At 43.3% G+C, this 18,221-nt stretch overlaps 1 protein-coding gene across 2 annotated transcripts in view; it reads left to right on the plus strand.

The window, feature by feature from the left end:
- SEC14L1 (SEC14 like lipid binding 1) overlaps positions 1-17,675 on the plus strand; it is a 97,013-nt gene extending 79,338 nt beyond the window's left edge. The window contains exon 17 of one of the 2 annotated variants that reach the window (XM_077163948.1): positions 17,374-17,674. In XM_077163948.1, the coding sequence (XP_077020063.1) occupies positions 17,374-17,623 (250 nt within the window). In that variant the 3' untranslated portion in view covers positions 17,624-17,674. Of the gene's footprint in view, positions 1-17,373 lie in introns of both variants that reach the window. The other variant, XM_077163949.1, reaches the window with a different exon arrangement.
- Positions 17,676-18,221: the final 546 nt, after the last annotated feature.

Genomic DNA, 18,221 nt, shown 5'->3' on the forward strand with positions numbered 1-18,221 from the left:
TAAAAAACAGGACCCATCTATATGCTGTCTCTATTCAAAGGACATGAAGGCAAGGGCACAAACGGACATTTGCACACCAATGTTTATAGCAGCATTATTTACAGTTGCAAAGAGATGGAAACAGCCAAAATGTCCATCAACAGACAGGCAGCTAAACAAACTGTGGCATATACATACGATGGAATATTATGCAGCTGTAAGATAGAATAAAGTTATGAAGTATGTAACTACATGGATGGACCTTGAGGACATTATGCTGAGTGAGATTAGCCAAAAACAAAAGGACAAATACTGTATGATCTCACTGATATGAACTGACATTAGTGAATAAACTTGGAATATTTCGTTGGTAACAGAGCCACCAGAAGATAGAAATAGGGTAAGATATTGGGTAATTGGAGCTGAAGAGATACAGATTGTGCAACAGGACTGAATATAAAAACTCAGAAATGGACAACACAATACTACCTAACTGTAATACAATTATGTTAAAACACTGAATGAAGCTGAATGTGAGAATGATAGAGGGAGAAGGGCTGTGGACATAAATGAAATCACAAAGAAAGATAGACGATAAAGATTGAGATGGTATAATCTAGGAATGCCTAGAATGTATACGGATAGTGACTAAATGTACAAATTTAAAAAATGTTTTTGCATGAGGAAGAACAAAGGAATGTCATTATGCAGGGTGCTAAAATAGATGGTAATTAATATTCTAAAATTTCAACTTATGTGTGAGACTAAAGCAAAAAGTGTTTATTTGGTACAAAATTTATATTTTCGCTAGTGCATCTGCTAATATAACTTATGTAGTTAGTTGGCTGAACAACATAAGTACATGGAACCTTGGGTAGGACATGAGATTTTGTTGGTTTGTCTAGAGTGATGCCCTGATGAATCCCAGAGTGATATGATCAGGGAGTGGAAAAGTATTTGCAAAGTTCCCTTCGGGGAATGGTGAGAACGGGGGAAAATTCAACCATCCCAAGTTGAATTCTTGATATTCTCACAAGCAGTGTGGACAACCAAAGCTATAGGATGAGCCCCCAGTCTTGGGGTTTGTTCACATGAAACTTAACCCCAAAAAGGATAGGTCAGGCCTACTTAAAATTAAGCCTAAGAGTCACCCCCAAGAGAACCTCTTTTGTTGCTCAGATGTGGCCTCTCTCTCCAGCCAACACAACAAGCAAACTCACCACCCTCCACCTGTCTATGTGGGACATGACTCCCAGGGGTGCAGACCTTTCTGGCAACGTGGGACAGAAATCCTAAAATGAGCTGAGACTCAGCATCAAGGGATTGAGAAAAACTGTAGAATGAGCTGAGACCCAGCATCAAGGGATAGAGAAAACCTTCTCGACCAAAAGGGGGAAGAGTGAAATGACACAAAATAAAGTGTCAGTGGCTGAGAGATCCCAATCAGAGTCGAGAGGTTATCCTGGAGGTTATTCTTATGCATTAAGTAGATATCATCTTGTTATTCAAGATGTAATGGAGAGGCTGGAGGGAACTGCCTGAAAATGTAGAGCTGTGTTCCAGTAGCCATGTTTCTTGATGATGATTGTATAATGATATAGCTTTCACAATGTCACTGTGTGATTGTGAAAACCTTGTGTCTGATGCTCCTTTTATCTACCTTGTCAACAAACGAGTAGAACATATGGAATAAAAATAAATAATAGGGGGAACAAATGTTAAAATAAATTTAGTTTGAAATGCTAATGATCAATGAAAGGGAGGGGTAAGGGGTATGGTACGTATAATTTTTTTCTGTTTTCATTTTATTTTTCTGTTGTCTTTTTTATTTCTTTTTCTGAATTAATGTAAATGTTCTAAGAAATGATCATGATGATGAATATGCAACTATGTGATGATATTGTGAATTGCTGATTATATATGTAGAACAGAATGAGCAAATGTTAAGAATGTTTGCGTTTCTTTCTTGTAATTTTTTTTAATTACTAAAAAATTAAAAAAACAAAAAGTATTTGCAAAGTTCCCTTGAGGGACTGGGGGGAAAGGTGAAAAGGACTTCCCTACCTGGGAAGACCTGATATTCTCACAAGCATTGGGGACTGCCAATTTGATGGACCAGGCCCTTGATCTTGGGACTTGCTGTTACGAAACTTATTCCTGCAAAGGAGAAGCTAATCCTACTTATGATTATGCCTAAGAGTCACCCCTATAGAACCTCTTTTGTTGCTCATGTGTGGCCTCTCTCTCTAAGTCAACTCCATAGGTGAACTCACTGCCCACCTTCTATGTGGGACATGACTCCCAGAGATATAAATCTCCCTGGCAACATGAGACATGACTCCCAGGGTTGAGCCTGGCCCTGGCATCATGGGAGTGAGAAAGCCTTCTTAACCAAAAGTGGAAAGAGAAATGAAACAAAATAAAGCTTCAGTGGCTGAGAGATTTCAAATAGAGTTGAGAGGTTATCCTGGAGGCTATTCTTACACAGTATATGGATATCCCTTTTTGGTTTTTGGTGTATTGAGTAGCTAGAGGGAAATACTTGAAACTGTTGAACTGTAATCTAATAGCCTTGGTTCTTTTTTTTTTTAATTTACTTTTTTTTGAGAAATCTTCACACACATACATTCCATACATGGTGTACAATCAGTGGCTCACAAAATCATCACATTGTTGTGTATTCATTACCATGATAATTTTTTTGAACATTTGCATCACTCCAGAAAAAGAAATAAAAAGGAAAAAGAAAAAACTCATACATCCCATACTCCTTACCCCTCATTGACCACTAGTATTTCCAAGCCTTGGTTCTTGAAAACAATTGAATAACTACAACACTTTTAATCACACTATAGCGACTGTGATTGTGAGAGCCTAGTGAGTGACACTCTCTTTATCCAGTGTCTGGACAAATGAGTAAGAAAAAAAAAAAAAGACAATAAATAAATAAATAATGGGGGGAGGGGTGTATGGGATGTTTGGGGTGTTTTTACTTTTATTCCCTTTTTTTGAGTAAAGAAAATGTTCAGAAATTGATTGTGATAATGAACACACAGCTATATGATGATACTGTGAATCACTGTACAATTTGGATGATTGTACAGTATATGAATATATAATATATCTCAATGAAATTGAATTTAAAAAAAAAAAACTGAGAGGGTGGGCCGCCAAGGGTCTTTTTAATACTTAAGTCCCCAGAGCTGAAGAAAAAAAAAGTATTAATCAGGATAGAAATAAGAAACAGGAAAGAAAGAGAAGGCCCAGGCTGAAGCTGAGGAGACTGATAACCACAAAACTCTGGCCATGTTATTTTTAACACCACACAAAACAATAGAAGAGGGAGCTCTGTGAAGTTAGAAAAGCTTTCTTGAAGTCCACCTTATTCTAAAACTTTATGAAATCACTTTTACATAAAAGAGCATCAGAAATCCATACAAAACTTGTAAGAGAAATGAAAATAAAAAGCAGAATGACATCTCTCCAGACAATGAAAAATGAAACAAGCCAGAAAGATATGCTTGCAAACATTAAAAGCTGTAACTTATTTTTTTAATTTTAAGAAACATTTAAAAAAAAGATGAAATAAAAGCATAAATCAAAATTTGAAAAGCTAAAAAAAGAGGTGAGAACTCAAGAAAGAATTAGAAATGAAGGAAAAGTTCATTTCAGAAATTAATACTAAATTAGAAGGAAAGCAGGGGTGAATAAACATAACAAACAATGCCCCAAGAGAAATGAAAGTTGAAAAAGAGTGATATTTTACAAATCAAAAAGAAAAAGATTAAAAGATTTAGAGAAAGTGACAGATACTGAAGACAAGCAAAGATGTTCAAACTATGGTTACCATTAAAAGAGCAAGTCCAAAGTATGACAAACACCAAGAAATATTCTAATAAAAGTATTGGCCTTTTTAAAGAAAAAGAAAAATCCTTTGAGCATCTGCTAGGGGTGTGGGAGGAATCAATCTTTTCAACAGCTCCACTCTTTGCTGGAAGAAAATGGAACAATTTATTTCAGATTTTCAAGGAAATAAAGAGTGAGCCAAGGATTTTACATTCAGAAAAACCAACTTTCAAGTGCAAAGGGCACAGAGGAAGGTATCTGTGTGCAAAGACTCAGGGAACTTTGTTCCCTGCACTCTTCCTGTGCAGGCTACTGGAGAATGAGCTAGAGAGCCAGGGGGCAGAGGAGCTTCCGGGCCACACTGCTGCACAGCTAAGACTAAAGGAAGGCTCAGAGGAAAGAGTAGCTGCCTGCTCAGACAAGGTGGGCATTGCACAACTTTTTTTAAACGGGGGAGAATGGGAAGAGCATACGCAAAAAAAATTTTTTTGTTTTGTTTACCCTAGGGGCAAAAAGATGTTTGTAGTAATCGTATTTATGTTTGTAGTAATCATGGTGATAGTATTACCATTGATATTTTGAGGGTGTTGGCGTATAATGCATGATCAAACAAATGAGTCATTGTGAGATATCCTAATTCTAGCATCCCCGTGGCCCTATATCCAGGATGCTCTGTGTGGACGATGTAGTCAGGAAGAGGTTAAGTAAAAGCTGTATAATCACGAATTTGAATTGGAAGGTTAACGTGAACTTACAAGATATTTTTTATCTTTATATATATTCATCTTCATCTGCATATGTGCTTGGAAACAATGCCCAACTCAAGAGCAGTGAGCCTCACTAGCGCCAGGACTGTGGTCTTGGAATATCGTTTCTCACTAAGAGGAACCAGGCCTTCTTGGAGAAATGGCTGGTTTTAGGAAAGGGGCCAGAAATGTACAAGACGGGCCTGGGACAGCCTGTCTTACTGGAGAGCAAGCGATCAGAGACTCTGGGGCCCTGGCCAAAGGTCTCAGGGGCCAACTTGACAAGGCTCCCACTGGCCAGGATGAGACCATTTGAGCTTCAATAATAATACCTGCAATGGACTGAAACCCCATGAAATGTGTCCAAATCCATGAGGTCATAATTTTACTGTAATTTTAATATGATGATAGGGAGGCAATTCATTATTTTGAAAATTGGCAAATAAAAGGAAACGAGCAAACCTCTATGATGCTGTTCCTAAATGTACGGTCAATAAGAAGTATCTCTTTATAAAGTATTTCAATTAGTAAGTGAAAAAGAAATGATAGATTAGAATAACACCATTCTGTAATCCCAATGAATGGATACAGGTATTAGGCATCATCAGCTGCTAAATTGAGAAAAAAGAAAGAACCTGGTCATGTCACCTCCTGAAGACCCTGCAGTTTGGCCAATGATGGAACCCCGAGTTGATTCCATCTCTGGATTCAGCTGCCGACTTGCAGGAGATACACAAGACTGGATCATGCTGAATCACATAATGGGAAAGTAAAGGTCAGAAGGCTTGGATTCATCTGACAAATTGTAAGGAAAGGAAAAGAATGGGGGAATAGGGGGGGACTTACAGATTAAAAGAGACCTATCAAATTTTTAATAAATGGGCAAGACCAAACTCCATTATCTAGAGATGCACTTGTGGGTGATGAAACGATTTTAAAGCACCAGAGAGTGATGACTACAGCAGGTCAGGGCAGTCAGTGATTCCTGTTGGGAGCGGCGCCCAGGAAAGGGCCTTCTGGGGTGTGTGTAGCCAAACTCTATTCCATTGAGTCAGACGTTTGACTTGAGTGGCCTTTCTAGACCTGTGCTTTATTTTACAGTAAAACTTGTTTTACTTTAGTTTTTAGGTAGGGCTTTTGTCATGTTTATTTGCTTTAGAGAAAATTTACTTTGTTCTTTAGCTGGGAACACAGGCTTCCTCTTTTTAACCCCAATCATGGGGTGGGGGTGGGGCTGCTGTGCAGGCACCTGGTGGTGGCTGGTACCTGGGTGGCTAATGTTTGATACATGTTTGCTGTGGCCTGGGAGCAAAGCAGCTCCGCAGAGGCTCCATGCTGTTCCTCGTGTCCTTTGTTCTCCAGGGTGGAATCTGAGGCTGCCCCTTGCTGCATGCTGCCCATGACCCTCCTTGCCCCTCTACATAGAAGTAACCCGACTGTTTCCCACGCTGACCTTGCCTCTGGATTTAAGAACCCAGTCACCGGGACCCAGTTTCAGGAGCAAAAGAGAAACAATCTTGGGCTCTTAGACAGCCAAGTCAGAGCCTCTGTGCACTAGTCCTGACCGCTTCATGTCAAAGTTAGGCACACAAAGGAGAGAAAAATCTGCTCCCTGCTGTCTCTGTGCTGCTTCTGGGATCCAGTGAAGGCCAAGAAGCCTGGTCGATTTCTAACGGAAAGACTGGCAGCAAAGACGCAGCAGAGCTATGGGAAGGTGGCCCCTCCCAGTCTGACAGCACTACACTCCAGATTTCCATGGAATGACGATTCAGCTGAGTTGAAACCTAAATGCTTGTCTGGCTGCCAAGCCCTGCTCCTTCCCCTTAGCAAGGCCAGTCTGCACCCAAGTACCACAGCAAGGGCACCACCCTGTTCTTTCACAGTCCAACGGGATGGACAGTGGCTTTGTCTGGAGGAATTTACTCCCTCGGCACCATCTTGTGGTCATTGGGGACATCACCTGCTGACCCAGGGCCGAAGCTTTCAGAGCCTTCAGTCCCATCAGCTCTGCCCCTGGAGTCAGGGCCAGGGGAGGAAATTCTCCAGCACTTGTGCCTGCTGAAGTCTTACCTCAAAGGGGGGTGTCCTCCAAAAAACCTGAAATTGTGACTGAGGCCTTTGAGCTTTATAAACACTGGTTAATCTGCAGTCATTTCTCCTTGGTTTGTATTGGATGTATTTGCATATGCAGTTTGGTTTGGGTATTTTTTTCCTTCATCAACAAGTTTGCCTTTCAGATTAAAGAATAAAATTGTGTGGTTCAGTGGTGGAATGCTCTCCTGCCATGCGGAAGACCTGGGTTTGATTCCTGGCCCATGCACCCTCCCACCCACAAAAAAAATGTGGAAGAATTTAGAAATTATCTAATCCAAGCTCTTCCATGCACAGCAGGGAAAGCTGGAGCCCAAGGCAGGGAGGAGACTATTCCTGGCTACACAGGGCTGTTGGCTATGACTTTGGCCAGTCGTGGCCCTGGGACAGCCATTTAACCCCTCTGAGCCTCCGCCTCCCATCTGTAAACAGAGACAGCTTAATCTAAAGATCTCAATGGCGCTTTCATCTCATTGTTGCTGTCATTGATCCATGGAATGGAAGGAAGCAGGTAATGTTATCTTATTTGGGGTTGTTCCAGATGTGATGAGTAAGTGATTGTCAAAAGACAAATTGGAGTCAAACTGGCAGACTACAACATTTTATTCAGGTTACAGGAGTTTTGCTACAACAAGAAAGGCAGATCACTTGCAATAATTGGAATTAGTCTCAGGCTTTTAGAAATGGCAAACGATTTTTATAGACATAAGAAAATTAGCTTGATTCTTATTGATTACATGAAGGTTTGTAGCTTATAGGGCTGAGTTTATGGCAGGTGGGCTGTATTTTGTATTGAGTTAAATGTAATGAACTAGAGGTTGACTCGCTATCTGGGTTGTCTACCTTGGTGGGGATTTCAAATTTCAAAATATAAAGAGGGAGAGAGAAGACACAAATAAATAAAATCAGAAATGAGGGGGGCATTACTACTGACCCCACAGAAATAAAAGGGATCCTAAGAGGATACTGTGAAAAACTGTAGCCAACAAATTAGACAACCTAGATGAAGTGTTCAAGTTCCTAGAAACAGACAACCTAAACTGATTCTAGAAGAAATAGAAGACCTCAGCATACCAATTACAAGAAATTGAATCAGTCATCAAAAACCTCCCAACAAAGAAAAGCCCAAGACCTGATGGCCTCATAGGTGAATTCTGCCAATTGTTCCAAGAAGAATGAATACCAATCCTGCTCAAACTCTTCCCGTAATCTGAAGGGGAAGGATCACTACCTAACTCATTCTATGAGGCCAACATCACCCTCATATCAAAGCCAGATAAAGATACTATAAGAAAATAAAATTACAGGCCAATTTATCTTATGAATATAGATGCAAAAATCCTCAACAAAATACTTGCAAACTAAATCCAACAGCACATCAAAATAATTATACACCATGATCAAGTGGATTTTATCCCAGTTATGCAAGGGTGGTTCAACATGAAATCAACTAATGCAATACACCACCTCAGCAAAACAAAGAGAAAAGAAAAACATGATCATCTTCATTAACACAGAAAGGGGATTTGACAAAATCCAGCACCGTTTCTTTATAAAAGCACTTAGAAGAATAGGAACAGAAGGAAACGTCCTCAAAATGACAAAGGGCATATATATAAACCACTGCTAACATCATACTCAATGATGAAACACTGAAAGCTTTCCCTCTGAGATCTGGAACAGAACAAGGAAGCCCACTGTCACCACTGTTATTCAATCTTGTTCTGGAAGTTCTAGCCAGAGCAGTTAGGCAAGCAAAAGAAATAAAAGGCACCCAGATTAGAAAGGAAGAAGTAGAACTTTCATCTTATTTGGGGTTGTTCCAGATTATGATGCAACATATATTACCCTATATGTAGAAAGTCCCAAAAATTGACAACAAAGCTACTAGAGCTAATAAACAAATTCAGCAAAGTGTTCCACATGCAAAAATCAATAGTATTTCTGCACACTAATAGTGAGCAAGCTGAAGAGAAAATCAAGGAAACAATGCATTTACAATAACAGCTAAAAGGGTCAGATATCTGGGGATAAATTAAACCAAGGACATAAAGGACTTATACACAGAAAACTATGAAACTATGCTAAAAGAAATCCAAGAAGACATAAATAAATGGGAGGACATTCTGTGTTTATGATTTAGAAGATTAAGTATTGTTATGGTGTCAGTTCTACCTGAAGCAATTTACAGATTCAAAGCAATCCAAATAAAAATTCCAATAGCCTTCTCTGCAGAAATTGAAAAGCCAATCATCAAATTTATTTGGAAGGGTGAAGGGCCCCAAATAGCCAAAGCCATCTTGAAAAAAGAAGAATAAAGTTGGATAACTCACACTTCTTGACCTTAAAGCATATTACAAAGCTACAGTGATCAAAACAGCATGGTACTAGCACAAGGAGATATATCAACCAATGGAGTAGAGTTGAGAGTTCAGAAATAGACTCTCGTACATATGGTCAATTGATTTTTGACAAGGTTGCCAAGTCCTCTCAATTAGAAAAGAATTGTCTCTTCAAAAAATGATGCTGGGAGAACTAGACATCTGTATGCAAAAGAATAAAAAGAGAACCTCTATCTCATACCATATTCAAAAATTAACGAAATGGATCAAATACCTAAATATAAGAATTAGGACTATAAAACTAGAAGAAAACTTAGGGAAGCATCTTCAGATCTTGTGTTAGGCAATGGTTTCTTAAACTTTACATCTAAAGCACAAGTATTGAAAGATAAAATAGATAAATAGAACCACCTCAGAAACTTTTGTGCATCAAAGGATTTTGTCATGAAAGTGAAAGGACGACTGTTGTAGTTTGTTAAATGCTGCCAGAATGTAAGATTCCAGAAATGGAACAGCTTTTATAAAGGGAGTTTATTAAGTTATAAGTTTACAGACCATAAAAATGTCCAAACTAAGGCAGCCAGGGAAAGACACCTTGACTCAAGGAAGGCCGATGTCTGTCATATGGGAAGGCATGTGGCTGGTGTCTTCTGATCCTTGTTCCCAGTTCTGTTGTTTACAGCTTCTGACGCCAGTGGTTTCCCCTCTAAACATTTGTGGGCCTTCAGTTAGCTCCTCCAGGACACAAGTCTGGGTTCTGGCTTGCTTAGCATCTCATGAGAAGGCACATGGCAATGTCTACTGGGCTCTATATCTCCAAATGTCTCTGTCACTTCTGAGGTTTCTTCAAAGTGTTCCCCTTTTAAAGTACTCCAGTAAACTAATTAAGACCCACCTTAAATGGGCAGAGTCACAGCTCCATCTAAGCAAAAGGCCACACCCACACCTGAATGAATTGATTTCCAAGGAAACAATCTAATCAAAGCTTTCCACCCTAAACAATAGGTCCAGCCCTACAAGACTGGATTAGGAAAGAAAACATGGCTTTTCTGGGAAACATAACACTTTTAAACCGCACAACAACCCACACAATGGGAGAAAATATTTGGAAACCTCATATCTGATGAGGGTTTAATATCCAGAAAAATTCTACAACTCAACACTAAAAAGACAACCCAATTAAAAAATGGACAAAAGATTTGAGTAGACATTTCTCCAAAGAGGATATTTAGATGGCTAAAAAGCACATGAAGAGATGCTCAACCACACTAGCTATTTGGGAAATGCAAATCAATACCACAATGAGATATTATTTCACACCCACCAGAATGGCTACTTAAAAAAAATTACAAGTGTTGGGAAGGATGTGGAGAAATAGGAACACTCGTTCATTGTTGGTGGGGATGTAAAATGGTGCAGCCACTGTGAAAGACAGTGTGGCAGTTTGTCAGGAAGCTAAATATAGAATTACCTTATTATCTGGCAATCCCTCTACTAGGCACATACCCAGAAGAACTGACAGCAGGGGCTCAAATAGACATTTGCACAGTGATGTTCATAGCGGCCTTATTCACAATTGCCAGAAGGTGGAAGCAACTCAATATCCATCAGTCGGTGAATGAGTAAACAAAATGTGGTGTATACCCACAATGGAATATTATTCAGCCATAAAAAGGAGTGAAGTCCTGATACATATGACAACATTGATGAACCATGAGGACATCATGCTGAGTGAAATAAGCCAGGTACAACACTACAGATATCATATGATCGCACTAATATGAACTAATAATAATAAAGTCATAGAGATTAAATATAGAATATAGGTTACCAGGGGTTCGACTGGGGGTAGAGAATGGGGAGCTAATGCTTAATTTGTACAGAATTTCTATTTAGGCTAATCAGTAAAGGTTTACAAGTAGATGGGAGTGATGGCAGCACATTATGGTGAGTGTAATTAACAGTGCTGAACTGTGTATGTGAATGTGGCCAAAAGGGGATATTTGGGGCTTTGTTACTAGAATGAAAGTTAGGAGATAAAACTTGGAACTATATAGCAAAATGAACCCTGTTGTGGACAGTGGACTATGATTAATAGTACAAATATAAGAATGTTCTCTCATGAATTATAACAAATGTACCACACTAACACAAGGTGTTGGTAACAGGGTGTGGTGTGTGGGGAAACATGCACCTAATGTAAACTATGGACTATAGTTCACAGCGCTATTTCAGTATTCTTTCATCAGTTGTAACAAAGCCACCACATAGGAACACTATTCTAGTTTGCTAGCTGCCAGAATGCAAATACCAGAAACAGAATGGCTTTAAAAAAAGGGAATTAAATAAGTTGGTAGTTTACAGTTCTAAGGCCAAGAAAATGTCCCAATTAAAGCAAGTCTATAGAAATGTCTGATCTAAGGCATCCAGGGAACAATACCTTGGTTCAATGCCGATGAAGTTCAGGGTCTCTCTCTCTCAAGTGGAAGGGCACATGGCGAACACAGAGTTTCTTTCTTGTCTGGAAAAGCACATGGTGAACACAGTCAGGGTTCCTCTCTCACCTGGAAGGGTACATGGCGAACATGGCGAAGTTAGGAGAATCTGCTAGCTTCTTCTCCTGGCTTCCTGTTTCATGAAGCTCCCCAGAAGGCATGTTCCTTCTTCATCTCCAAAGGTTGCTGGCTGGTGGACTCTGCTTCTTGTGGCTATGTCATTCTGCTCTGCTCTCTCTGAATCTCCATTCTCCAAAATGTTTCCTCTTTTATAGGACTCCAATCAAGTACCACCCAAGTGGGACTCATCTCCCCTAATCCAGTTTAACAACCACTCTTGATTAGGTTACACCTCCAGGGAGATGATCTAATTACATAAAGTATTGAATAGGGATTATTCTGCCTCTACAAAATGGAATTTTGATTAAAACATGGCTTTTCTGGGGTCCATACATCCTTTCAAACCAGCATAAATGTTATATTTTTTTACTTAACTTTCCTGTAAACCTTCTCTAACTAAAAATAATAATAATTCTTTAAAAACATTATGCTAAGTGAAAGAAACTAGACAGGAAGCACTACATATGGTATGATTCAATGTATATAAAATGTAAATATAAATAAGTCTATAGAGACAGAATTAGATCCGGGTCAGGTAGGGCTGGGAAGGAGGGAAGAACTGAGATGTGGCTGCTGAAGGGTTGAGGTTTTTCTTTTTGAAGTAATGAAAATGTTGTAAAGTTGATTGTGGTGATGAATGCTCAACTCTGTGATTATACTAAAAGCTACTGATTGTACACTTTGGGTGGATTGTATGGCATCTGAATATTGTTCACTAAAACTGCAATAAAAATTATACATTTAACTCTTAAGACAAAAGGAAAGAAAAGATAAAGAGGAAACTCAAGAGGGAGTTCAAAGAGGAAGGAGGGCATGTTTTTGTTTTTGGCTTCGTCGGTCCCTGTGGCTTTCTCTATTTAGTTTTATCAATTGCCAGAACATGTTGTACAGTTTCACGTGCTAAACGCAGGAGGGTTTGGGGGTAACTTGGAGGCTGCAGAAGGCTCAGGAGCCCTGTTCCCAGGACTGCGAACCTACCTGCCCGCTCGCTGCGGCTGCCCGCGGGGGCGTCTCTGGGGACAGGAGAGCCAGCTGAGCGCGGGGAGCTGCAGGCGATGAGCCACCAAGTGAGGGTGCGAGAGCCTGGAAGTTACAGCAACCTGCCCTCCTCGGGAGAGGTTTCATATTCCCACCCAGTGCACCTATGGCAGGGGTGACCCTTCTCTGCGGGAGGACCGGCCTGACCTGGGAGCCCATCCACAGCTGGGCAAGGAGCTGGCCCCTGGTCAGATGAGGGGAAGGTGCCTAATTAAAAGGCAAATTAACTGTCCATGCCTTCCTCCCAGACAGTACAGATGCAATGAGTTCTAATAGATTCTGTTTTAACTCCAGATTAAAGTAGACAATTTAGAGCCCCATGGCTCAGTGTATCACCTCAAGGTGACCTCAGCTCTGTCACCAGCCCACAGAGTCCAAGAGACAGAACAAGGCCAGCTTCAGATAGAGGTTCCCCTGACTTCATGCTGGGGACGTTTCCAGGGAAATTTCCAGGGCGTGGGGTTGAGAAGGACGCGTGTGCTCCGGAGTCTCGGGGAAGTTTGTGAGCACCTGGCTTAAGATCCAAGTAGAGAGATCAGTGAATGGGGCCTTTTTGGTTTGGGTAACAAAATAGAGGATATCTGAGTTACGCATGATAAACTGAACAAGGACTGAGTGTGTTAGTGACTCGGTGATCAGGTGCCCACTGGTATTTTCTTCACAGCCGTGGAATGTGACTTTTGGACCACGGAACTTAGCAGATCAGGGTGGGGGGTGGAGGGTCTCTTGCCCCTGACAACACGAGCTGTGTTATTATATGCATGTGCGCCAAAGGTTGTGCAGAGGCCCCAAGCCGAATTAAAACAGGCTCCAGGGCTTTGCACAGAAGTCAAGTTCTCTAGCCAAAGTGGGTTCTCTGTGAGTACAAGTCTGTTTACTAATGGTGCCACCTTGAGTTCACTGCTTTTTAAACAGCAAAACCAAAATGAAGCAGTCGGATTGCATTTCTCTGTACTGAAGGAAAGCCTGCTGCCTGTTTCTTTCAGTGGAAGTTTTTATTGAGAACGTTGTAGATTCCATGCAGTTCTGAGCAGGGGATGCTTTGCTGATTCTCCTTTTCCCAGGTCACCGGCTCCGCTTTGTGCAGGGACGTGGCTTAGGCTGAGGCTGTTTCTCAGTCTCTGGGGTAGACGGCATTTCCTGGGCACGGCCTGATTTGCTCTCCAGATTTGAAAAGGGGACACAGGTTTTTATCAAAAGCAAGTAAAGGACACTGGTCCCTCTGTCTCTCTGAATGACTGTCGCAGAGAAGCAGCATTGAGGGTGACATCATAGGGCACCAACCCGACCCCAGGTGGCCTGGCCAGCTCTAAGGAATCATCAAGCAGCAGCAAGGATGAGGAGCGAGGGCAGGTCTGGGACTTGTGTCCCCCACTCTGAAGAGCCCGTACTGCAACTTTTTTGACCCACCCAGCCTTCTCCATCTCCCCAGTTCAAGTCCTGCCCCATGGGAGTGGGTGGGAGGGGCACTCCTGCCTGTCATTCAGATCAACCTGATGTCACCATGGAATGGACAAATGGGGACTTGTCTACTCCAGGGTTGCCCAGCCCCAGCACTATTGCTATCTGTGGTGGGAGCTGTGCATTGTGGAATGTTTAATACCTTCCCTTGTCTACCCACCAGTTGTCAGTAGCACCACCCGCACCCCCAAGTCCTCCCATCGTCAGGTGTCCTGTGGCCAACAAAATCATCCCCTGCTGAGAACCACTGATCTCATCCAACACCCTCATGACTGGGAAGAGGAAATTGAGGCTCAGAGAAGTTAAGACACTTGCCCAAAATAACACAGCCAGTCCATGCTGGAGCTGGGGCTTGGCCTCTGGCTTCGGGCTCTGAGCTTGGTGCCCTGGCGATTACAAAAGCAGGCAGATAGGATGGGCACAATTTTAACAGAAGGCACAATTTCAATGTACCTGAAGTTGGATTCTCCCCTAGATATCCCTGAGTTGGCAGATGCTCACACAGGGCAAAAATTAATCTTGGTTGTCCAAAAGCGTACATTTAAATTCCAGGGCCCTGCAAGAGCTTGTTTTTCCCCAGCGGCTTGTCAGGCATAGACTTTCTCACCTGGGTTCTGTACTTGATAGGAATGAGCTGGGTAGCTTCTCCTGCATCTGGCGGTCTCTCCCTGTGAGCAGAGAACAGCCACCAGGGCCTGGAACCCAGACATGCGACCAGGACTCAAAGTCTCCCCCAAGTGTCCCAGGCAGGTAAGGCTGGCCTTCCTGCTGGCTGTTCGGCTGAGCCTCACTGGGAAAGCAGCAGCCTGCTACCCACTCAATAAGCGCCTTCCCAGGACATCAGACCATATTTTAATGTTTTGCTGGTTTGTGTCTGTACTGTACCCAAAAAAGCCTATGTTCTTTTAATCCAATCTGTGGGAACAGAACTATTGCTGGGTGGGACCTTTGGATTAGGGTTCCATGAGATGTGACCCTGCCCATTCAAGGTGGTCTTAATCCATTTGTTTGAGTCCTTTAAGAGAGGAACATTTTGGAGAGAGCTCAGAGCCGAGAGAAGCCGGGAGAGAACAAGCAAGGGCACACAGAAGCCCAGAGACATTTTGGAGAGAAGGGTCAGCAGGCATTGCCTTGTGCCTTTCCATGTGACAGAGGAACCCTGGATGCCATTGGCCTTTCTTCACAGCAATGGTATCTTCCTCTTGATGCCTAAATTTGGACATTTTCATGACCTTAGAACTGGTAAATTGTAACCTAATAAATCCCCATTGTAAGAGTCACTCCATTTCTGGTGTATTGCATTCCGGCAGCTTTAGCAAACCGAAACAGATGTTTCTATTTGAGAAATGCTGTTGAAAGGAACCCCCAGTAAGAATCCTTTCACAATGCCAAATTTCTTTTGTAATCACTCCCTGGTTTTCTGGTTAATAAGTGAAATTATACATGGCATGGAATTTCCTTAAAGCATGAACACATTTAAGTGGGGGTAGGGATAGAAAGTTACGTGTGTATGCGTGTGTGTTAGGGGCTCAGAAACACGCTAAAGATTGAGTTTGACTCTTCTAGATCTGGGTATGTGAATTCATGCATGCATTTGATTTTATAATCCTAGAATTAACGTCGCTGGCACAAAATATGCAAATTGGAGGGAAATGCGTGCAAAGGAGCAGAATGTCGGTTCTATTTTCAGCCCCGTTCCCCTGCCAACCTTGGGTGCCACGTGACAGAGCCCAGCCAGATGGGGGTTTCTTATGTCCTCCCCCACGTCTCCCCGAGTCTGAGGGTCAGCTCTGTGGCCGGCATCTCGGCTGCATTGCTGTCTGCAGGTGAGCACGTGGGCAGCCCGGCTGGACCTTTTCCCTGCCGAGAGTCAGTGCAGGACACCCGGGCCTCCAGCCTCAGCTCTGCCGCTTCCTCCGAGCACGACCTTGGGACAGGCACCAGGCCTCTCTTAAGTCTCAAAAGGATGACATGAGCTCACACGCACAGCTTAGTGTTGAGCCTGGCATGCCCATAATAAGTGGTCTATAAATACCAGCTGCCGTGATGATGATGAAGATAATGGTGCTGATCTAAGGCTGACTCGAGGCCCTTCCGATTACACGCTTGGAGTTCAGTTCCTTTCCCGGAGGTAATCAGAACTGAGCAGAGCCATCCGGGGCTCTCAGCTGCAGCTGGGACCTGGAGCCCCTCCCAGGGGCCACTTGCAGCCCAGCTGGGCCTGGTAACAGGCTGCCTTCTCCTCTCCCTCTGGCTCCCGCTCCAGCTTTTCACAGCCAGCCCTGGAGGCCTCTTTAGGCTCAGAGGAAAGAGGGCGGGTAAAGGAGCAGAAACCCGGTTTGGGGGGCCCAGCCCGCCTATTTCCCCAGGAGAGCTGGCCCTACCGAGCCTGGGGCTGGGAACAGATGCTCCGTGGCCTGGGCAGGCTGTGGGAGTGGGACCACTCACCCAAAGTCCACTCCCACAGCCATGCAGCCCCTTGCAGCACTAGCCAAGGAGGGCACCTCCAGGCCATGGGGTGAGGCCACTGCACGGTCCCCAGGACCCAGCTTCACATTGATCACACAGAAGAGACCCTGGCCTGGCCACCCTGCCAGTCCTAGATCGGACATGCTGTCACCAGGCCACCCTGTGTGGGATTTGGGGGTTTCCATCTTTGCCTCCTCTCTTCCTCACTCCATTTGTGCTCCCAGGACCCCAGCACCAGCCCAGAACCCCCGGCCCCCTCTCAGCAGGGGACACGTGGCTGCGGTTAAGGACACCAGTGACGCTCAGATGCCAGAGTCAGCACTAGATTAGATCCTGCCCTCCAGTTCTAAGCCCTGTGGATGTGGCGGGGACCCAGCTGTCCCCGCTGCCTTGTGTACAGTGGGGATAGTGATTGTGTCCAGGGCGGCTGAGACGGCCGGAGGAGACCAGAAGCCACCACAAACACGTCCTGAGCTCAAATGGAATGCCGACAGGCCCCGCTGCTCTGGTGCGATGTAAGCAGAGTCTCAGCCTTGGCTTGATTGGCATTTGGGGCTGGGCCTTCCGTAATGTGGGGGCTGCCCTGTGCATTGCAGGGGTTTAGCAGCATCCCTGACCTCTACCCATTGGACACCAAGAGCTCATGCGCCACCCCCCTCAGTTGTGACAACTAAAAATGTCTACAGATACAGCCAAATGATGCCCAACCCCCAGATAGGTCTACGTCCCGGTCCCTGGAATTTGGGACTGTTACCTTACATAGCAAATGGTCTATATTTTTTGCAGATGTGGTTACGTTAAGGCTCTTGAGACAGGAAGATTGGCCCACGGCAGTGCCAGCAGCCCTTCTAAGAGGGAGACAGGAAGGAAGGCCAGGCTGAGAGGAGGAGGCTACGTCACGGCAGAAGTGGGGAGTGGAGTGATGCACGGAAGGGATGTGAGCCAAGGATGTGGGTGGCCACTAGAAGCTGGAAAAAGGCCAAGGAGCAGAGTCTCCCTGGGACTCCAGAAGGAACCAGTCCTGCTCACACCTTGACTGTAGCCCAGTGAGACTCATTTTGGATTTCTGCCCTTGAGAACTGAGAGAGAATAAATTTGTATTGTTTTAAGCCACTGAGTCTGTGGTAATGTGTTAAAGCAGTAGGCTGGTTAAGTTCATGTGTCAATGCAGCCAGGTTTTGGTGCCCAGTTGTCTGGTCAAGCCACTAGTGGCCTGATTGTGACTGCAAAGACATTTCATGGACTGAAATCACCAGTCAATTGATTGCATCTATGGCTGATTGCATCTACAATTAACAGAGGAAATTGCCTTCTACAATGAGAGATGTCTTAATCAGTTGAAGGCCTTAAAAAGACATGATGATGTCAGCAGTCAGAAGGGAGAATTCCCACCCTTCATTGGAGCTCCCAGCTGGCAGAGTGCCCTGCGGAATTTGAGCCTGTGCCTCCTCGCAGTCACATGAGAGTATTCTAAAAATCTCGTAATATTTATAAACATCTCCTGTCAACCAGGTTTCCCTAGAAAACCCAGACTAATACAAACAGCCTGGAAACTAATATATTAACTTAAGGAAAAAAATAAAATGAAAGAAGGTGGGAGGCCTGGGTGGATTTATTTCAGTGACAGGCAAGAT

Source organism: Tamandua tetradactyla, chromosome 6 (assembly GCF_023851605.1).
Source record: "Tamandua tetradactyla isolate mTamTet1 chromosome 6, mTamTet1.pri, whole genome shotgun sequence".
Classification (NCBI taxonomy): domain Eukaryota; kingdom Metazoa; phylum Chordata; class Mammalia; order Pilosa; family Myrmecophagidae; genus Tamandua; species Tamandua tetradactyla.